The 16,610-nt window shown below is 29.8% G+C and overlaps 2 protein-coding genes and 1 long non-coding RNA gene across 5 annotated transcripts in view; 1 reads left to right on the top strand and 2 right to left on the bottom strand.

Moving 5' to 3' along the window:
* The first annotated feature begins 28 nt into the window (after window positions 1–28).
* Window positions 29–15,385, top strand: LOC136782430 (uncharacterized). Its single transcript, XR_010824123.1, has 6 exons — window positions 29–151; window positions 703–918; window positions 1,196–1,300; window positions 1,386–1,754; window positions 15,055–15,103; window positions 15,195–15,385. It is a non-coding gene; the product is annotated as an uncharacterized lncRNA (long non-coding RNA).
* Window positions 261–1,513, bottom strand: LOC136782413 (claspin-like). Its single transcript, XM_066741839.1, has 4 exons — window positions 1,372–1,513; window positions 1,170–1,304; window positions 798–1,009; window positions 261–709 (listed from the first exon to the last, which is right to left on the bottom strand). The coding sequence occupies exons 1-4, from the start codon at window positions 1,450–1,452 to the stop codon at window positions 268–270; spliced, it is 870 nt and encodes a 289-aa protein (XP_066597936.1). The 5' UTR covers window positions 1,453–1,513; the 3' UTR covers window positions 261–267.
* The window catches only part of LOC136782397 (zinc finger protein 541-like), a 166,726-nt gene continuing 158,271 nt past the window's right edge, over window positions 8,156–16,610 (bottom strand). For all 3 annotated transcript variants that reach the window (XM_066741821.1, XM_066741831.1, XM_066741836.1), the window contains 2 exons: window positions 15,983–16,143; window positions 8,156–14,714 (listed from right to left, as the gene is read on the bottom strand). In XM_066741821.1, the coding sequence (XP_066597918.1) occupies window positions 14,408–14,714; window positions 15,983–16,143 (468 nt within the window). In that variant the 3' untranslated portion in view covers window positions 8,156–14,407. The remainder of the gene's footprint in view (window positions 14,715–15,982; window positions 16,144–16,610) is intronic.

Here is a 16,610-nt window from a genome sequence, read left to right as displayed (position 1 = left end):
ATTTATATTCAGATAGATTATTGTAGGTATTGTAGTCATTTGTAGTAGGCAAATGGACATTTATTTGCCTGAACCCAATCAAGTCGAGAAAAAAAATAATTAAAGAAGTCAGTTTGTTATAGGCTACAACTGAATAACGCAATGTAAAATCGTCAGTATTTTTTCCAAAGTATCTGTATTTCTCATTTTACTTTCATTAATGCTGATATTGTTTTGTCACTGTAATCATTTAATATTTTTGTTAATGACTTCTTGATCACACCCAAGTTAAATAATATTGGTAGCTTCTGCAGAAACTTCCTTATCAGTAGACGAACAACTATTTGAAAAACATTCTTCAGGAATAACCTCATTTACAGTATCCGTGACTGGATTTTCTAAGATTTCTAAAATATTACTCTTGGGATTTTCTACTTGATCAACTAAAGTTTCTATTAGATTCGTATTATTATAATCATTTTCATTTTCAGTATTAATTTTCGAATTTTTTACACTTTTTAAATAACTTGCATCATTGCTATCATTTTCAAATAATTTCCTAGAAACCACATTGATTGCTTCCTTTGAAGTTTCATGAGTGTTTCTACTTTCAAATCCTTCTAGAGCCATTTCTTCATCAACGTTAGGCTCCTCTTTAGCTTCTTCTTCTTCAGAGTCTGATGATTTGTAAAACAACTCAGCTTCTTTTTCTCTTTCTTCCAGAGCTTTGCTATAATGACATAAGTTTTTAAAACTTATGAATTATAAGGTACCATTTAATTTACATAGCACATACATACAAATATGAATGTACTTACCTAACTATTTCTGAAGCTATTTTAAGTTTAATAGCAGTAGTTGGAGCATTTGGAAGTACAGGAGCGAGTTTTTTTCTGCTTAAAAATTCCTGCAATGTGCGTTGTTTTGGCCTGTGATAAGGTAATGAGATTTCACTTTGCCTTATCAAACGTTGTGTTTCACTATGAATTTGTCTCATTGCTTCTTCTTTTGAAGCACGTAAAGAGCTTTTCTAAATAAAAATGTATACAAAATATTAAAAAACTTAATTAAAATAGTAAAAAGTTATAAATTTGATAAACACATGTAGATCTTTATAACTTATAAGAGAAAGAGTGATATATTAAGGCAGGCATATGTATGCATTCACAATCTAGCATTATTAGTACTACCTTGTGTTTTATTTTTGATTTTTTAGGAAATTGTTTTTCTTCTACTTCTGAAAACTGACTTTTCATAGGTGGAGGAGTACTTGGACCACCCTCTTCTTCTGAATCAGAATCAAGCAACGTTTTAAATGATGGTAACTAAAAAATTGTTGATTAATAATAATAAAAAATTTCATGAATTAAATTTCCATAGTTCTTCTCTTACCAATTCTTTTTTAGGTACATCGGATATGTTGTTATTCTGTTTAAAATCCGAACTATTATCAGCTTCTGCACTTTGTAACATAATTGTAGAATTGCTGATCGCAGTTGTTAGAGACTAGAGATGTTTTTTTTCCTAGGTAGGGAAGGAAATGAAAGTCATAGCAGAAAGAAATTGTCCGCTTCTGGCTACGGTAACTATTGTTTTCCTGTATATGCAAACAATATATGTCAGAATAAGTACATACAGATTCTCTCCTAAAAATAATACAGTTGAGTGTCAGGTGTCAGATTCGCGTGTTCAATCACCTGTTGGGTACTTAATCTGGAACAAAATCCCGCCAAAAAACTTATAGCTGTGTTCCGTTATTGGCTGTTTTCCAGCAGGTGAGCTTAGGGCTAATATGAATAATAGAAAAAACCTCAAGCTTCATGTACAACAGAGCTGGAAAAAATCTGAGAAACAGGCAATTGAAATATTCTCTTTCACATTTTTGCTTGCTTGCTGTATGTACATGAGGTTTGTCTGCTTTCTTTATTGTATTGTTCCATATTGAAAAGTCAAAAATAGAAGTGTATGGGTGGCGGGTGTGTTCGGTTGAGGGTCGTATTCAGGGACGTCTTTCCAATTTCAAAGAGGTTCAAAGCCTGAACTCAAGCATGACAGTTAGCGGATTCGCTAAGTAAAATACGTTTACGATTGGGTAAATTTGAATCGATCAACAAGACACAGCACAAAATGGAAAAAGTTGATACGTGGACAAATATTTAGCGCTATCAGCTGTGGTGCGTCAAAAAGTTTAACTACTTCTACTGGGTGTTGCGGGGACGCGGGGTATACCGCATTGTCCTAAATGCTCAGTTGTCACGCCTGTCTCTCCAAAGTCCAAATATCCCGAGGTCCGAACTCGGAAGCCGAACTCAAACAGTCCAGCCGACGAGCCCTTGGAGTTGAGTATAGGCAAATGTCCTAAAGATAAAATGTCCTAATGATAAAATATCCTAATAAAAAAGTTATCTAAAAAAACGCTAACTTCACATTTGTTAAAATTCAAGGTTCTCTAATTGTTACTAATTCACGTAATAGACAGTGAGAAAAAATAATAGCGGTACGAAAAATTGAAACTTCATCTACAAACATTATTTATTAGCAATAAAAATATATTATCATCAAATTTTTTAAAATTTAGCATTGAGTAGAATGATATTAAATACGGGATGAATTAAGTTAATATAAATAATACCATTAGTATGTATTAATTTAATACGTCGGAATAATAATAAGAAACAAAAAATAATTAAAATATTAAGTAATTTGTACGTATAATTTTAAATTAGGCGGTGCGTACAATTAATAAATTAATATATACTGTATGGTCATATTTTATATAAACTATAAAAATTATCGGATGCCCGTATATTTGTTCATTAATACATTATTCTACTCGTCTAATGATAAATAATGTGATGATATTTTTTATGCTAACAATAGCTTCCTTTTTTAGATAAACTTATTAAATTCTATTTTAAGGCCTAGGGAATTTTTTACATCTCGATAAAGTATTACCTTCGGTATACTGGTAAAACAGCGAACCAACGTTTATTTTACAATTATGGACCAAGAAAAGCGCATAATAATCTATAAATGGATTAAACCTTTTGATTTAAAGTCTTTTATTTTTCAGCTTCTCCTATTTAATATCCTGTTATTTTAATCGTTTGATTTGTTTTTATTGCATCACCTAAGAAGGAGAGTAATTTAGTTTTAATAAATATATAGTAGGCCGCATTGATGATGAAACCACCTTAACTCATTCAAATATCAGATCAAAGAATGTGATTATGTAACACTCTTCTTATATTCACTAAAGTAGTTAAAAAAACTCGTCGATATGATTGTATAAAAGTCTAGTTTAAACATGGAGGTGGTTTTAGCTGTAATAAAATGAATTTTCCACGTTATATCTTACATTTAAAAACAATACATTTCATTGCTATAAAATAAGTCTACGAGTGGTATAAATGAAATATACATAACGGATAATATGGAATACTATCTTATTTCTACTATATTTTCTTTTTAAAAAATGTCAATACCAAGATTCATAAATATTATTAATTTTCACAGTATAAGGTCGGTAGATAGTTTATGTATTCACTTTCCTCAATATTCAGTAGAACAATTTCTCCAATAAAAGAAACACTCAATATTTTTAAGTGATGGTTAATTTCGTTTTATTGTCTTTATTTATGTAGTTTTTAATTGTACGTCATACTGATTGTTTTTATAGTGGTACTGTTCAAATTAAAGAAATGGAAATAATATGGAATACTATTCCATATTAGCCGCATTCCAAAATCATCCTGCGTTAATAATATTAATTAACATTATTATTTTTATTTTTTGTAATTCTTAGCCCTTACCTTAATTTTTATAATAAAAATAATAAAGAAAATATCTATAAACTATCATAATTAAAAATTTTATGCGCATGAGTAAATTTTTATATACGTAAATCTGAGAAAATATTTTAATGACGATTTACAAAACAGTGTAATCGTACTGGTGAGCAATGCGAGTGTGGCTAAGGGGTCCGGCGCAAATTGGACCTAACTCATGTACAGTGCACATCCTTTGCTTAACCCAAACTAAGTCCAAGCACTTAATTTTTTTAGTGCAGAAAATACAGCCTATTCCACGATGACTGCAAGCGAATGAAAAATAAGCTTGGACTTGGAATCAGAGCTTGAGAATGGAAAACATAATTTAAAAGGGATCAGAGTTACCTACAATTATTTTCCATATGGAGTTGGAGAATTTTCCCTATTTCCCCTACAATTTTGAAAGGCCGCCACCTGTTTATGTTGTATAATATTTATTGCTCTAAATGGCTGGTTGTTTGGTGGCAATTGAAATTAATATTAATAGAAAGAAAATTGCTAGTATTTTCGGTGAGAGAAGCTAGCGGACGTTTGACACAAAGTATTTAAATAGTTGTCCATGAATCATGAAACTATATAATTTACAAGAAATTTTCTCCACGCGGAAGTCGATTAAAATCCAGTTGGATGTCCAATAGATTTAATATACTTAACGTGCATTTTACAGAATACTCCAATCATAGGAAGTGTTACAACTGTACACGGGTTGGATGGGTTTGATTCAATTTGCTAATGATATGACTTTTAAAAATGGCCTATTGTATTTAATATTTCTTTTTTTACTCTATAAATAATCTGTAGAATAAATTATAAAAAAAAAAATTCGGGAATGCTATCTTTACCAGTTTACATGTTTCGGATTTTATTCTCGTTGAAAATATTATTTGTTTTGATTATAAAAACATTTACGAAAATGATTTTTTTTTTCAAATACAAGGAAACTTGTTTAGTGGTAATTTAAAATGTACGTAGAGGGAAATTCTCTGACGGCGGCATATAAGAGGATAGTATTATTATTTAACTATAGTCGGAGTGTGGGGCTTCTTTGATCTTTCAATTATTGCCACACTTTAGTCAAATTTGCAAATTGCTGTTTCTTCATCACCATAATTATTTAATAATGTTCATCGTTCACTATAATTGTAATTTTTTCTTAATTAATATTTTTCATTACATCTGACACTACATTGAATTAAATCTTTTTAGAAGAAAGATTGCTAATTACTATCACATCTCATCCTTTTTTGACAAAGTGAGCCTAGTTAAGGCTGTGTTATGATTTTGTAGATATCTCCAAATCAATATATCAATGTCATTATTTGGCATGGCCGCAGTATGAACAAAAGAGAAATATACAGATCATACGAGCCTTTATAAAATTATAAAGTACTTTCCACACCTTTCAAAATAGAAATCTTCCTTTGGAGACCTTCTTGCGTTCCTCTCAAATCCATTCACAATTTCTTAAAAATAAGTGACAGTTACTAAGTGTCCCTAAATGAATGTCCCGCTAAGGTGCATTTCAATTTAAGTCTGTGGAATTGGTTTGTAAAATGTATTGTTAAATGATTGATGTAAACTCGACGTACATTAATATTATAATGTATTATAATATCTATTAAAATTTACGGATGTGCAATGTAAATATAATTATGTTGTTTCCTGAATATTGTATATACTCTTGAGTATAACGCTTATAACCGTTCAATTGGTTTACAGGTTCTATTAAAATAAAACAATATTGTTAGATATTATTGATACGAATGTATAGTCAAATATCTTACAATCTTCTATATACCACCATTAGAGAAAACCCTATAAAGGGGAAGGTAAATCATTGATTATATTTTTAAAAAGTTTAATTAAAATCGGGTGTATTTTTTATTAAATTCAGTTGTTCAAAATTGTTAAAGAGCATTAAAATATTTCAGTAAATTTACGCAAACGCCTACGAAAATTACTGTTTCGAGTAAATATGAACATCTCTACATCTTATAAAATATATACTTAATTTTAATTAAACTCTCCGAAAAATAATCAATTAAATACTCTGAATATGTGCGAAGGTCTAAACCATAAACTAAAGCTTATTCCTTGAATTGGAAAAAAAATATAGTCACTTGAAACTAGTAAATGAGCATTTTAATATCACATTTATACATATTTAATGGGAATGAAGGGATGTTAGAATATTTGTATAGGGGTGACTGTGTGTCTTTGTTTCTTATTGTGATCTTTGAAAAGTCATCTGAGAGATCAAAAAGCTGATGCGCGTATTATAATTTATAATTATACAGTTAGGCAAACACGAAGAAAATTAGGCGATGCAATTAGAGCGTGTTAAAAACTGATAGATTTTTTGATAATAAAATATACATAGGGTTTGCAATTGTGTATACCATCTGACATAGACAAATATGGCGGTGATAATATCTGGGGTTCTTGGGCCTCCACCGTTTTGCATTGCTTATTATTTGTTTTTCATTTTCCACGGTTTTGGATGAATCTCGGTAGGCTACGTATTTAAATCCTAGCTCTATCTTCAATAGCAACATAATACCATGTCGCACTTGAAATTGACTGAACGGTATTTAAGTATATATATTTTTATAAAAAAAGGTCACAAGTTGTAGCAGCCTGCGAAAAGTTATCGACAAGATTTCTATAGGATTTCAGCGGACTACACTATATACAATTTTCGTATGTAGAAAATAAAACTAATTATTTTGTTTAATTGCACAATATACACAAAATATATCATGCTTTTCAAGAAAAAATTCGTTCATTCGTTTCATTCATTCAATAAAAATTACAATTTTAATTATTATATAAATAATTATATATATATATATATATATATATATATATATGTGTGTATATCTATGCATGAAAAAGCTGAAGTGAAGTAATGCGACTTAAATAATAGATATGGAAGTTCAATGGACGTATATTGATATCTTTCTTGGAAGAAAACTGCAAGGCGCCAATTTTCAATTACATTTAAAGGAGAGCTTATATGGTCAGCTGTAGTTAACTTCCATATTCTTTTAATGTCATACGATATTGTCCACATTGCTTATGGCGCCAGCATTTTTGAGCGATTTAGCTTAAGTACATTTAGTAGATATACCAGTAAAAAGAGATTTCCATTGAGCAAGACAGACACGTTAAAATCTGTTTGGATCTAAAAACAGGTATACTTATATTTACAGGGCATTATATTACCTAATTGAGCAGGAAAGTGGAGGAAATAATGATAATTGTTTAAGTTATTATATTGCTCCAACAACCGATCTTCTCATATGTTATAATTATTGCAGCAATTAATTTACTATTTTGAATAGTTACAGTTAATGTCCTAAATTAGTAATATTCTAATTGAAAAATTGTCTCGAATACACAATTCATTATTATTCATTTTTTTAATAAGTCATATTTATTGCGACAAAACAACAAAAATGAATGGGTCGGTTCAATGTCCAATTAACTCTCTTATTGCGGAAAATAAATTGAATAAACATATACATTTATTGAATTGATTAAAAAAATTCTTTCAGTACCACGTCTAACCTGCGTAAATGTAAATTTTCTATGAAGCTCTTCTACAGCTGACCATGTTTAAATATATTAAAAACACTATTAATAATGCTTCTTGTATTAAAAGATAATAGAGAATAGTAGTATAACATCTAATAGAAGTATATAAAGAATCATGCTGGTATATATAGAGATAGACATTAAAGTAGATAATAGGTAAGAGGACGACAGATTACAATATCAATAATTCATAATAACTTTCCACTTGATAAGTAAAATTGGGATAAGCGTTGTTGATCGTTTAGTAGACTTTTTTCTCTTTAATACAGTATTTTGAGCACATTCCTCAGGTGTATAACCACGTTACACTTTCTTCATTGAGTTGTACCAATATATTATGTAACTAATTAAATCTTGCCATATAGTATATTATAATTAGTTTTAAAGAACTTATGAATTCTGATCTACACTGAGCTGAATTCTAATATATGTTTAAAAAATTATTATTGTTTGTATGGATATTATTATTAATATTATGACTACTAATAATTTAATAAAATATAAGCTATATTTCATGACATAAGTTCTCATTTAGATGCACCAATTCTCTTATAAAAAAACTTAATGTATATTAAACCAAGTTCTTAAGTATTCATAAAAAAAAGACAACTCGTAAATTTTCATTCTTTAAGAAATTAATTTTTGTATTAGTCAATGGTAGTTCGAAATACTACACTTGCAATAGACTCAGTTTTCTTCTGTTTTATCTATAGTTCGTATTAAGATTTGTTAAAGCTCAGATATTTAAATGGTTTTCGTACAAAAATTTATTCTTAATCTTCATTTCAGACTCACTCTAATCGATGTTATCATTGCAACACAATTAATGGCAGCTTAATATCGGTACAACTTAGTAGTTGATGGCACGGGTCCACATATGTACAAATATGCAATATTATATACCACATACCATTTAAATACATCACATATTCATCGTTAGGTATACATACCAACATATATATTTTCTGTTAAATCACACTAAAATATATATGTATGTATGTTTACACGAATTATATATAAATATATATATAATTCTTTTTTGTGACGTGGAGGGACTCATTTGTACAATTCATGCATATTTTCGTTACTGCTTCATTGCTTCGTTTATCATTCTCTTTCCATTTTTTATAAGTAAAATAGCCTCCAGCACTTTTTAAACCTTAATATACCTATTCTCTAAGAAATTCACTATTTTGATTTTTTAAATCATACGCCAATTCGATATACTGATTTGTAGTTTTGCACACACCTTTTTAAATTAAAAATGTAAGGTAATAAATAATATTTTAAATCTTTTTGCACTGTTATGTCAATCTATTATATTATTTATTTATATTTTAATAAATAAGGTGAACACACATGTTTATTTTTCGAAAAAAAAAAAAAAAAATAGTAAAGTAGTCTATGTCTGAGCAGTCATTTTGTGAAATATTTTACAACTATATCGTTAACTCCGACATCTCATAAACGTGGGTTTTAAATAAAAATAACTTGGCCAACAGCTGTTCGGTTTAAAATATCGAAATCGTTGGTGATATCGAATTTAAATCTGACGCTTAAACTTTTAAAACTTTTAAACAGGTCACTTAGATTGTTGTTAAATCGTAACTTAAATGTTCTCTTGTATATTCTGAAATTCATTCGACAGTTTTAAGTTACATTATATTAATGTATCGTTTAGCCCAAGCATTTACGAGATATTTGAAAATATCTTAAATGCTTGGATTAAATTTTTGCATTAATGTTGCATTTAAGAAAACTCTTGAGGTAAGTTATTAGAATGTATATTATACAAATTTTATTATTATAAAAAGAACTGAGAATGACCTACGAATGGCCTGATAATCACCATTACGTTCAAATTAGTACTTCAACTCTAAATCAGTTCTTCTTTTAAACCGAATGACTATTACTTATGTTATTTATCAAATAAAGGCTACGATTACGAAATAATCGGTGTTTCCGATATGGTTCTTACACCCTGTATATATATATATAACTACTTTTGAATTTATCGCGCGCGCGCATTTAAAAGTTAGATTATTATATATAATGATAAATATTTTCATAGAAACTTAGTTTCTGTAACAATAATATTGTCTTAAATGATATGTCTGCTAATTTGTAATACTCCATCTATAGTCCCAAGCCCCCCGATAACAATTTTTTCTTTTCAAATAAAGCATGTTAGTATTTAAAGGCTAAAAATCTTAATTTTAACATGTACTTATTTATGCAATTTATGCAATCCTTAGTACTGGAGGCTACTACTCAGACTGCACAATCAATTCATGCAACGTTTTTCATTTTTATCATTTAAATATAATATCCGATTTTTCAATAAATACAAAACCATTCTTTATCGGATACATAATTTTATCAATCTGTATTCTTTCTTTTGAAATCAGAGAATTAAATGAATAAAAGTTAGTAATGAAATTATGTGTTAAATTCAGGTTCAATATGTTAGGCTGAACATGAATTATGAAAGAGTTAATTTTCATTCAGACATAGGTAAAAGTTTAAGTTACTATTTAGCTTTTAACAAGGCTTGACAGACTTCATAAAGCATACTTCGCTACTTATATATTTGAGAAAAAGCTTTAAAGTTAAAATGTATATCATAATTTATTTAATGATAAAAGTTAATAAGAAGAAAAATCTTAACAATAACAAGATCTTCCTGATAGGATTCTCTACGTTTGGCAAATCTCTTGAATAACAATTAAGAGTCTTAATAAATTTTAAAATATCATTATGAATGTAATTTAACACTTATAGAATCTATAATACCCAGCGAAGCTACGGCTTGAACTATGTTTTATACTATTTTGGTAAACTACATAAACAACTAATGAAAAAGATGTTCCCATATTATACATAGGAAATACATATACGCGTATACATATGTATACAGGCCAATGTTAATTATTTTCTTAATAGATTTCACGAAATTTGAAATTATCTATGAGAAATACTGCTGTCTCAAAAGAAGAATTACAAATATAAGCCCTATATCTTTTTTGATTAAGCTGCAAAAAACTTACGCAAAAGACAAAAATATTATTTTGTAGAGGTTAAACAATTATTATGAACAAAGTTACTAAAATTTTGTCTATTGTTTGATTAAATTGCAATATTTTGTCAAGGCACCTTACATATAGGCAAGAGTGATATTCAAAAATTTCAACAATAGATACGCTAAAAACAGGAATAAAAAAAGAAGGTAGAGGTAAATGCCAAGTATATCATACACAGGTTGTTATAAATTCCCGCTTTCCTTTAGGAATGGTTCATTTGAGGGTTGACACCCTAAAGTCCGATTAAAACTTATGTGGTAATTAGAGTTTAAAATTCAACGTTTCTTTAGTAAAATTTCTATGCCAGTAATTAAGGATTTTAATTTGTATGAAATGATATGATGCATTTTGCGTCACGTTCGACGGAGAATGCAGATAAACTGTTTTAGATAAAGTAACTGGTCGCAATAAAAAACATAATACGTACACTAAATCACGAAGTTATTGTTATTCTCTGCTCAGCTAGAGAACATCACCAAGTTTTGATAAATTTTAGTTATTTAATACACAGATTGTTTCTCATCGAATATTTTATAATAGGTACAGTACTATCTATATGGATGTTTGATAAACTAGGATAGTTTTTAATGGAAAGACTTAGCTTGTATGAGCGAAATGGTGATGTTCTCTCGTCAGAAAACATTTCTGAAAAAGCTGTTAAATAACCTTTCGACGTTAAACTTGTTGATATTCTTTGTTCTCTCAATGGTTTCTTGAAGAGCTGATTACTATCGAAATGTTTTTCAAACATCACGATTTCTATAGTCTGGCACTCTCCATATACACTCTTATTTACTTTCTTTAATCTAAACTAATTTTAATAACATAATTATTGTTGCTTAAAGTTTGCACGAAAAGTTTGTGATATTTATAATGAGTGAGGTTGTTGTGAAAATCACACTTTAAAATTGGCACTTTTATGCAGTTCTTGAAAGCACGTCGAGGGAACAAGAAAATCAACTAAATTAACGCTGAAATAATTTTTATTCGTTATCAATTGAAATTACTAAATGACTGTTTCTATTACGACGGCATAGCATAGTCTAGATCTTCTTCAGAAGGTGAAGTAAGACACACGTTATTCGATTTTTCAAACTTAGCAAGATGAAAACTTAAATAGTTGATAAATATAGGGATGATATTTCTTAGAAAGAAGGTTCAGGACTTGAAAACTGTAGACCGATAGAGAGGATTCTAATCAGAACATTTCGAACGATGTTTATATTCAATACGTAAAATCAAGAATTTCTAAATACTAATAATAGTAACTATTCTATGTGCTAATACCACGAATTATCATAATAAAATATGAATTTTATGGACTGCTAGAAAAAACATTTGCTTATACCGGGTAAGATAATATTTTTATTAAAATATAGATCTGTCTTCTTGCAAGTATTCCCTTTTAGTGGTACTACTCCATCAACTGTTTTCGAATTGGTAAGTACCATGATTTTACAATCGGTGTAGGGTTTAGGAGAGTAATAAGCAAACAAAAAATTAACACAGCGATACCTCGAACAGCTAAGATCCTGTACGTTAGCTTTAATAGAAATGAAGCCTTCTAATCGGAAGGCTCTCGGGAAGAATCTACCTGCAGTTTATGCGATTTTTTTCTATGTCCTGTATATTACATATATGGATTTATAGGATTTGTTTTAAAAATAGATAGAGGAAGTCAACAAAATTACAGTCAAACAGTTGCGTACCCGCTAAATATCACTCCTGCATATAGGAACATCGTTACAGTATGCTTTTCCTCGAGAAAAGAAATCATTTTGATCAAGAGATTTTGATCATTGAGAGACGAGTTACTCATTCATTGTTTTTACAAGAGCCTCGCCACGTAGTTCTAATAAGCTACAAAATCAAGCTAAGTATATAATATATGTATAATATATCATATGTATATTTGCAGAGTGTCCTGTCTAATGATACTAACTTGAAAAATCTAGAAGAGAGGAAAGGGGATTTTAAGAAAAAAACTCTTATAGATTTTTTTAGATTTAGCTCTTTTATTAAAAAAGTTATTAATAATTAAATATTCTTTGAATCGAGATTGTTTATTGATTGAGCAATACGATGACTTTGCTGTATTGGCCAGGTATTGCTAGGACGAACTATTGACTAATATAATACCTCGAATTATAGAATCTTTAATTCTTAATAACCTTTTCAATTAAAGGATTTACTTAAGAATTTTATGAAGATTTTTTTCTTGTATTCTTTCTTTTATCTAGATTTATCGAATTAACATTCTTAGACGAGATACTCTGTATATATATATAGATATATATATATATATATATAATATATATTATATATTCCCTCCTAGAACAATCTACACTAACTAATTATCATAAAATTTACTTTATGTTCAATTGTACGTACAGACACCAATGTATATATTTACAAGCATATACACACATTATGTACAGTATAGTTAATTAATGTTCGTTCAATAAAAGTTCTCTGTATAAGTGTTAAGTGGTAGTATGTATAATAATGCGTTGTGTATGGGCGTATGTATAACCAGATTTACACTCATCGATTCCGATGACAGTATTACGTGTCCTTGAGGTGAATCTCGAACAATGTTCTTCCAAAAGTACTATTTATCTAAGTTAAAAATGAATTTTACTTGTTTTCTGTATATATATATATATATATATATATATATATATTTCTTTAAATAACCGTTTCCACTCGTATGTGTATTTATTTAGTGAAATATTTATAGTGAATAGTGTATAGAGATAAATAAATAAAATAGTTTTAATTTATATATGCGCTAATGCATTTAATGAAAATCAACTAGAGTGAACGTGCAACGAGTTGTATTCCACATTCCAGGGATAGTTTACGAACAACTATACTACATTTAATTATGTCTTTATGTTACATGCTACTTTACAAGGATAGTCGCGAATGGTTCAAAGTACTCTTGAAACCATTTTATTTTGATGCCGAGCTCCACTTTGAGCATAGATTTAACATAAAAATTAATGGATTACGTTCGTAAACCAGTCCCACAAGTATCCAAATTAAAATTAAACGAAATAAAGTACATGTATGTAAGAGTAATGACATTGGGTTAACAAGTAAGAGTGATGTCTTGTGGCACAATATGGGAACACTTCACGTGCACAATTAATAGGTACACATTTAATCTCTGAATGCGATAGTTTAATACTTTTTATTATATATATATACCGCTCATGAGTGCAAGTGCACAATGATATTTCTACTCCTATCAATTAACATCATCTTTGCGAACCGAGATTACCGTGTGTATCAATGAGATTTCCGTTTTCTAACTCGTTGCTCTCGTAGGCCATATTTGCCAAATAGCATAAACCCTACTAATGTCCTCTTTAATTCATTGAAAAGCTTGCACGCCCGTTCTGTTTCTTCCGTATAAATTATTATGCTTGGATTTTTTAATGCCAAAAAGATTTCTGACCAGAAATACCCTGTTTCCAAATTAAACAGAGTTTGGATTGTTACTGCACATTTAGAAAAGCTTCAACTATAGCGATGCTGTTTCATTCTGAATTATAATTCATTGAATATCAGTTCTGAATATACATGGTATATCTGTAGCCCCTACACTTTTTTCAAAAATGGATTTCTTTTGTAAAAAAATGTCTCTCATCAGCATTTTTCCTTAAGCAATTCAGTTTCTAAAAAAAAATATTTTCAAGAGATAATTCATGTTATTTTGAGAACACAATGATTATCAAATTGGCTAGGTTTAATTTACGCAAAAGCTCCTTTCTTACAATCGCATAAAGAGTTTTTGCGTGGGCGCGAGTATGATATAAGGACCTGCTTTTATCTTAATCGCGACCATAATACTTTCCTATTGTAGCATTACAGCCTTCGTTAAAGTAACTTAATTTTAAAAGATAAGACTTCATCCTATGGTGGTCGGAGCCTTGCCGGATTGTGCCATGAATGTTCAACGTTTTGTGTGTTAGAGTCAGAATTGCTTTGAAAAAATAACTGTGGTTGCTGTTGCTCCTGTGGTTTCTGAAGTATTTGATTATTTTTGCTTTCCTTAGAAACATTGTTCTGATGCTTTTGCTGATGTACTTGCTGCTGGCTGTTGTTTGTTTTTAGCGGCTGTTGGATCAGCCGTTTAGATTCCTGGTCCATTGAATCGGTTGAAGGTATTGGCCTGTGAGACTTCATGTGGGCACTTCTGCTTTTCACTTTGTTGAAAATTCTGTAATTATATACAAATATATATAGTATTTAATAATTAACGAATTTGTTGTCATTAAAACCATCTTATTACGTAGCGTCGTTAAAATATATTATATGACTATGATAAGTGTAACTAATATTTAATAATAGATTCATTCCCTACAATAATAATTAAAAACTTACAATGGGCAATAATGGATGCAATTTCAATTAATAAATAGAATAGAACAAAAGCTTTAAATGCAAGGATTTAAATTAATGTTTAGGATCATGGCAAGCACAAATGCACGGTTATCAGAATAATTATAAAATATAATACTAGGTGAAATTTATTTATACATATATGTTTTATATTACAGGCTGTTAAGAGATCATCACACTTCTTCAAGGGATATGGTACTCTCGAGGGTAGTTCCATGAGAAAAGCTCCAATTTATATTAAAATCCGAGCAGTATAGTAAAAAGTTATATAAGGATTTGAGAAAATGTATGTTTTTAGGCAATGTTCTCCACATGACATAGGCCGTCGCGACGCTGTGTCGTCTCAGCCAAGTATCATAGCACATATATCTCCATTGACTAGCCGCCTCACGGGATCTGCAAGAACTGCTCGTGTGTACTGTACTTTAAGCAAATGGAGTAATTTCTTAACACTCTGCATATATACATATACATATACATACATTTGAAATGAGGACTACTGTATACATAGCAAAATAAATGTTATATTGCATTACGTGCTTAAGCTGCATTAGTTACTTGACATTTAAGTCGAATCGATGGTTTGTATTATTTAGCCACATTCTTAGTATTTTAATTTTCCATTTAAAGACCTGGTACTTGTGGTTTATATGTAGATAGATATACATATATACGTGTGGGAATAGTAGACAAATAAACGAAATTCAGAAGGGTAACATTTTAAAGCTTACAAACAATACACATCTTACTATAGCTTGAAAAGGAAAGCATCGTGTAGCGATAATAAGTAAGAGGATACGCTGCGTCAAACAGAAACAATTAAATGCATCAATAAGGAAAGCAATCACAAATGCTAAATTTAAATTGATATATAAATCTACGCATGGGATATAATGTTTGCCTATATTTGGATCGAAGGTATGCAGGAAGGCTGTCTTTTTCCTCTAAAAGCAAAAAGAGGAAATGTATTGCAATGCTAAGTACTTGCCACTGGTATTTAATGTTTCTTAATTAAAAACGCACGTGACACGTTTTCGTCACGAAAAAATGGATATGGATAATTTACATTATAGACTGGAGACTTACTTCCCGCAAATCTTGCAGGGGTAGTGAAGTAGGGTGGGCACAGTGGGTAGTTGTTGCTCAGAACTAATGTGAGTTTGTGAGTTGGTGTTGACTGTGGCGTGGCCGGTTTTGCCGATTTGGGTGCTTCCGGTCATCTTTACTGTTACGCTTCCGCTAAAGCTCTGACAACACAAAGAAAACAGAAAGCCAAAATAAACAACAAAAACAAACAACCACAGCAAAGACGATGACGTTGACGACTACCAAGACGAGACATTGACATTGATAACAGTAACGACAGAGATAAGACGAAACGTAACAGATCGTAAAATACACTTAAACTGTCCTTTGGGGTAAAAAAGCGTAAAACGATAGGTTAATGATAAATTACATGCGACACTTAAACGTTTAATCCAATGTATATAAAAGATGTCACATGTGCCTCACAATCATTTATAAAGAAAGATTGATAATCGTCTTTTGCTATTTTTTTAATACAGGATTTCGTTTTTCAAAATTATTTAACGGTTAAGGTATATTGCTAAGTTAACAAGTTACACTTAAACTGTAGGTGTATGTACAGGTACTAAATCACCTGCGGTTATAGATAACACGCATGAAAACGTAGGACGTGCCAACCTGGAACGTC

This window comes from Prorops nasuta, unplaced genomic scaffold (assembly GCF_024137725.1).
Source record: "Prorops nasuta isolate Cenicafe-Biocafe unplaced genomic scaffold, Cenicafe_Pnas_1.2 PNAS00002, whole genome shotgun sequence".
In the NCBI taxonomy this organism is placed as follows: Eukaryota; Metazoa; Arthropoda; class Insecta; order Hymenoptera; family Bethylidae; genus Prorops; species Prorops nasuta.
Note: the sequence above shows the minus strand (reverse complement) of the source record. Positions and strands in the feature narration are given on the sequence as shown.

Bases quoted from the DNA above. Each gene is read 5' to 3' on its own strand.
- LOC136782413 (XM_066741839.1), bottom strand. From the start codon at position 1,452: ATGTTACAAAGTGCAGAAGCTGATAATAGTTCGGATTTTAAACAGAAT. The intron at 1,305-1,371 runs GTAAGAGAAGAA...ACAATTTTTTAG, and splicing joins ATGTACCTAAAAAAGAATTG to TTACCATCATTTAAAACGTT. The intron at 1,010-1,169 runs GTAGTACTAATA...ATTTTTATTTAG, and splicing joins AATCAAAAATAAAACACAAG to AAAAGCTCTTTACGTGCTTC.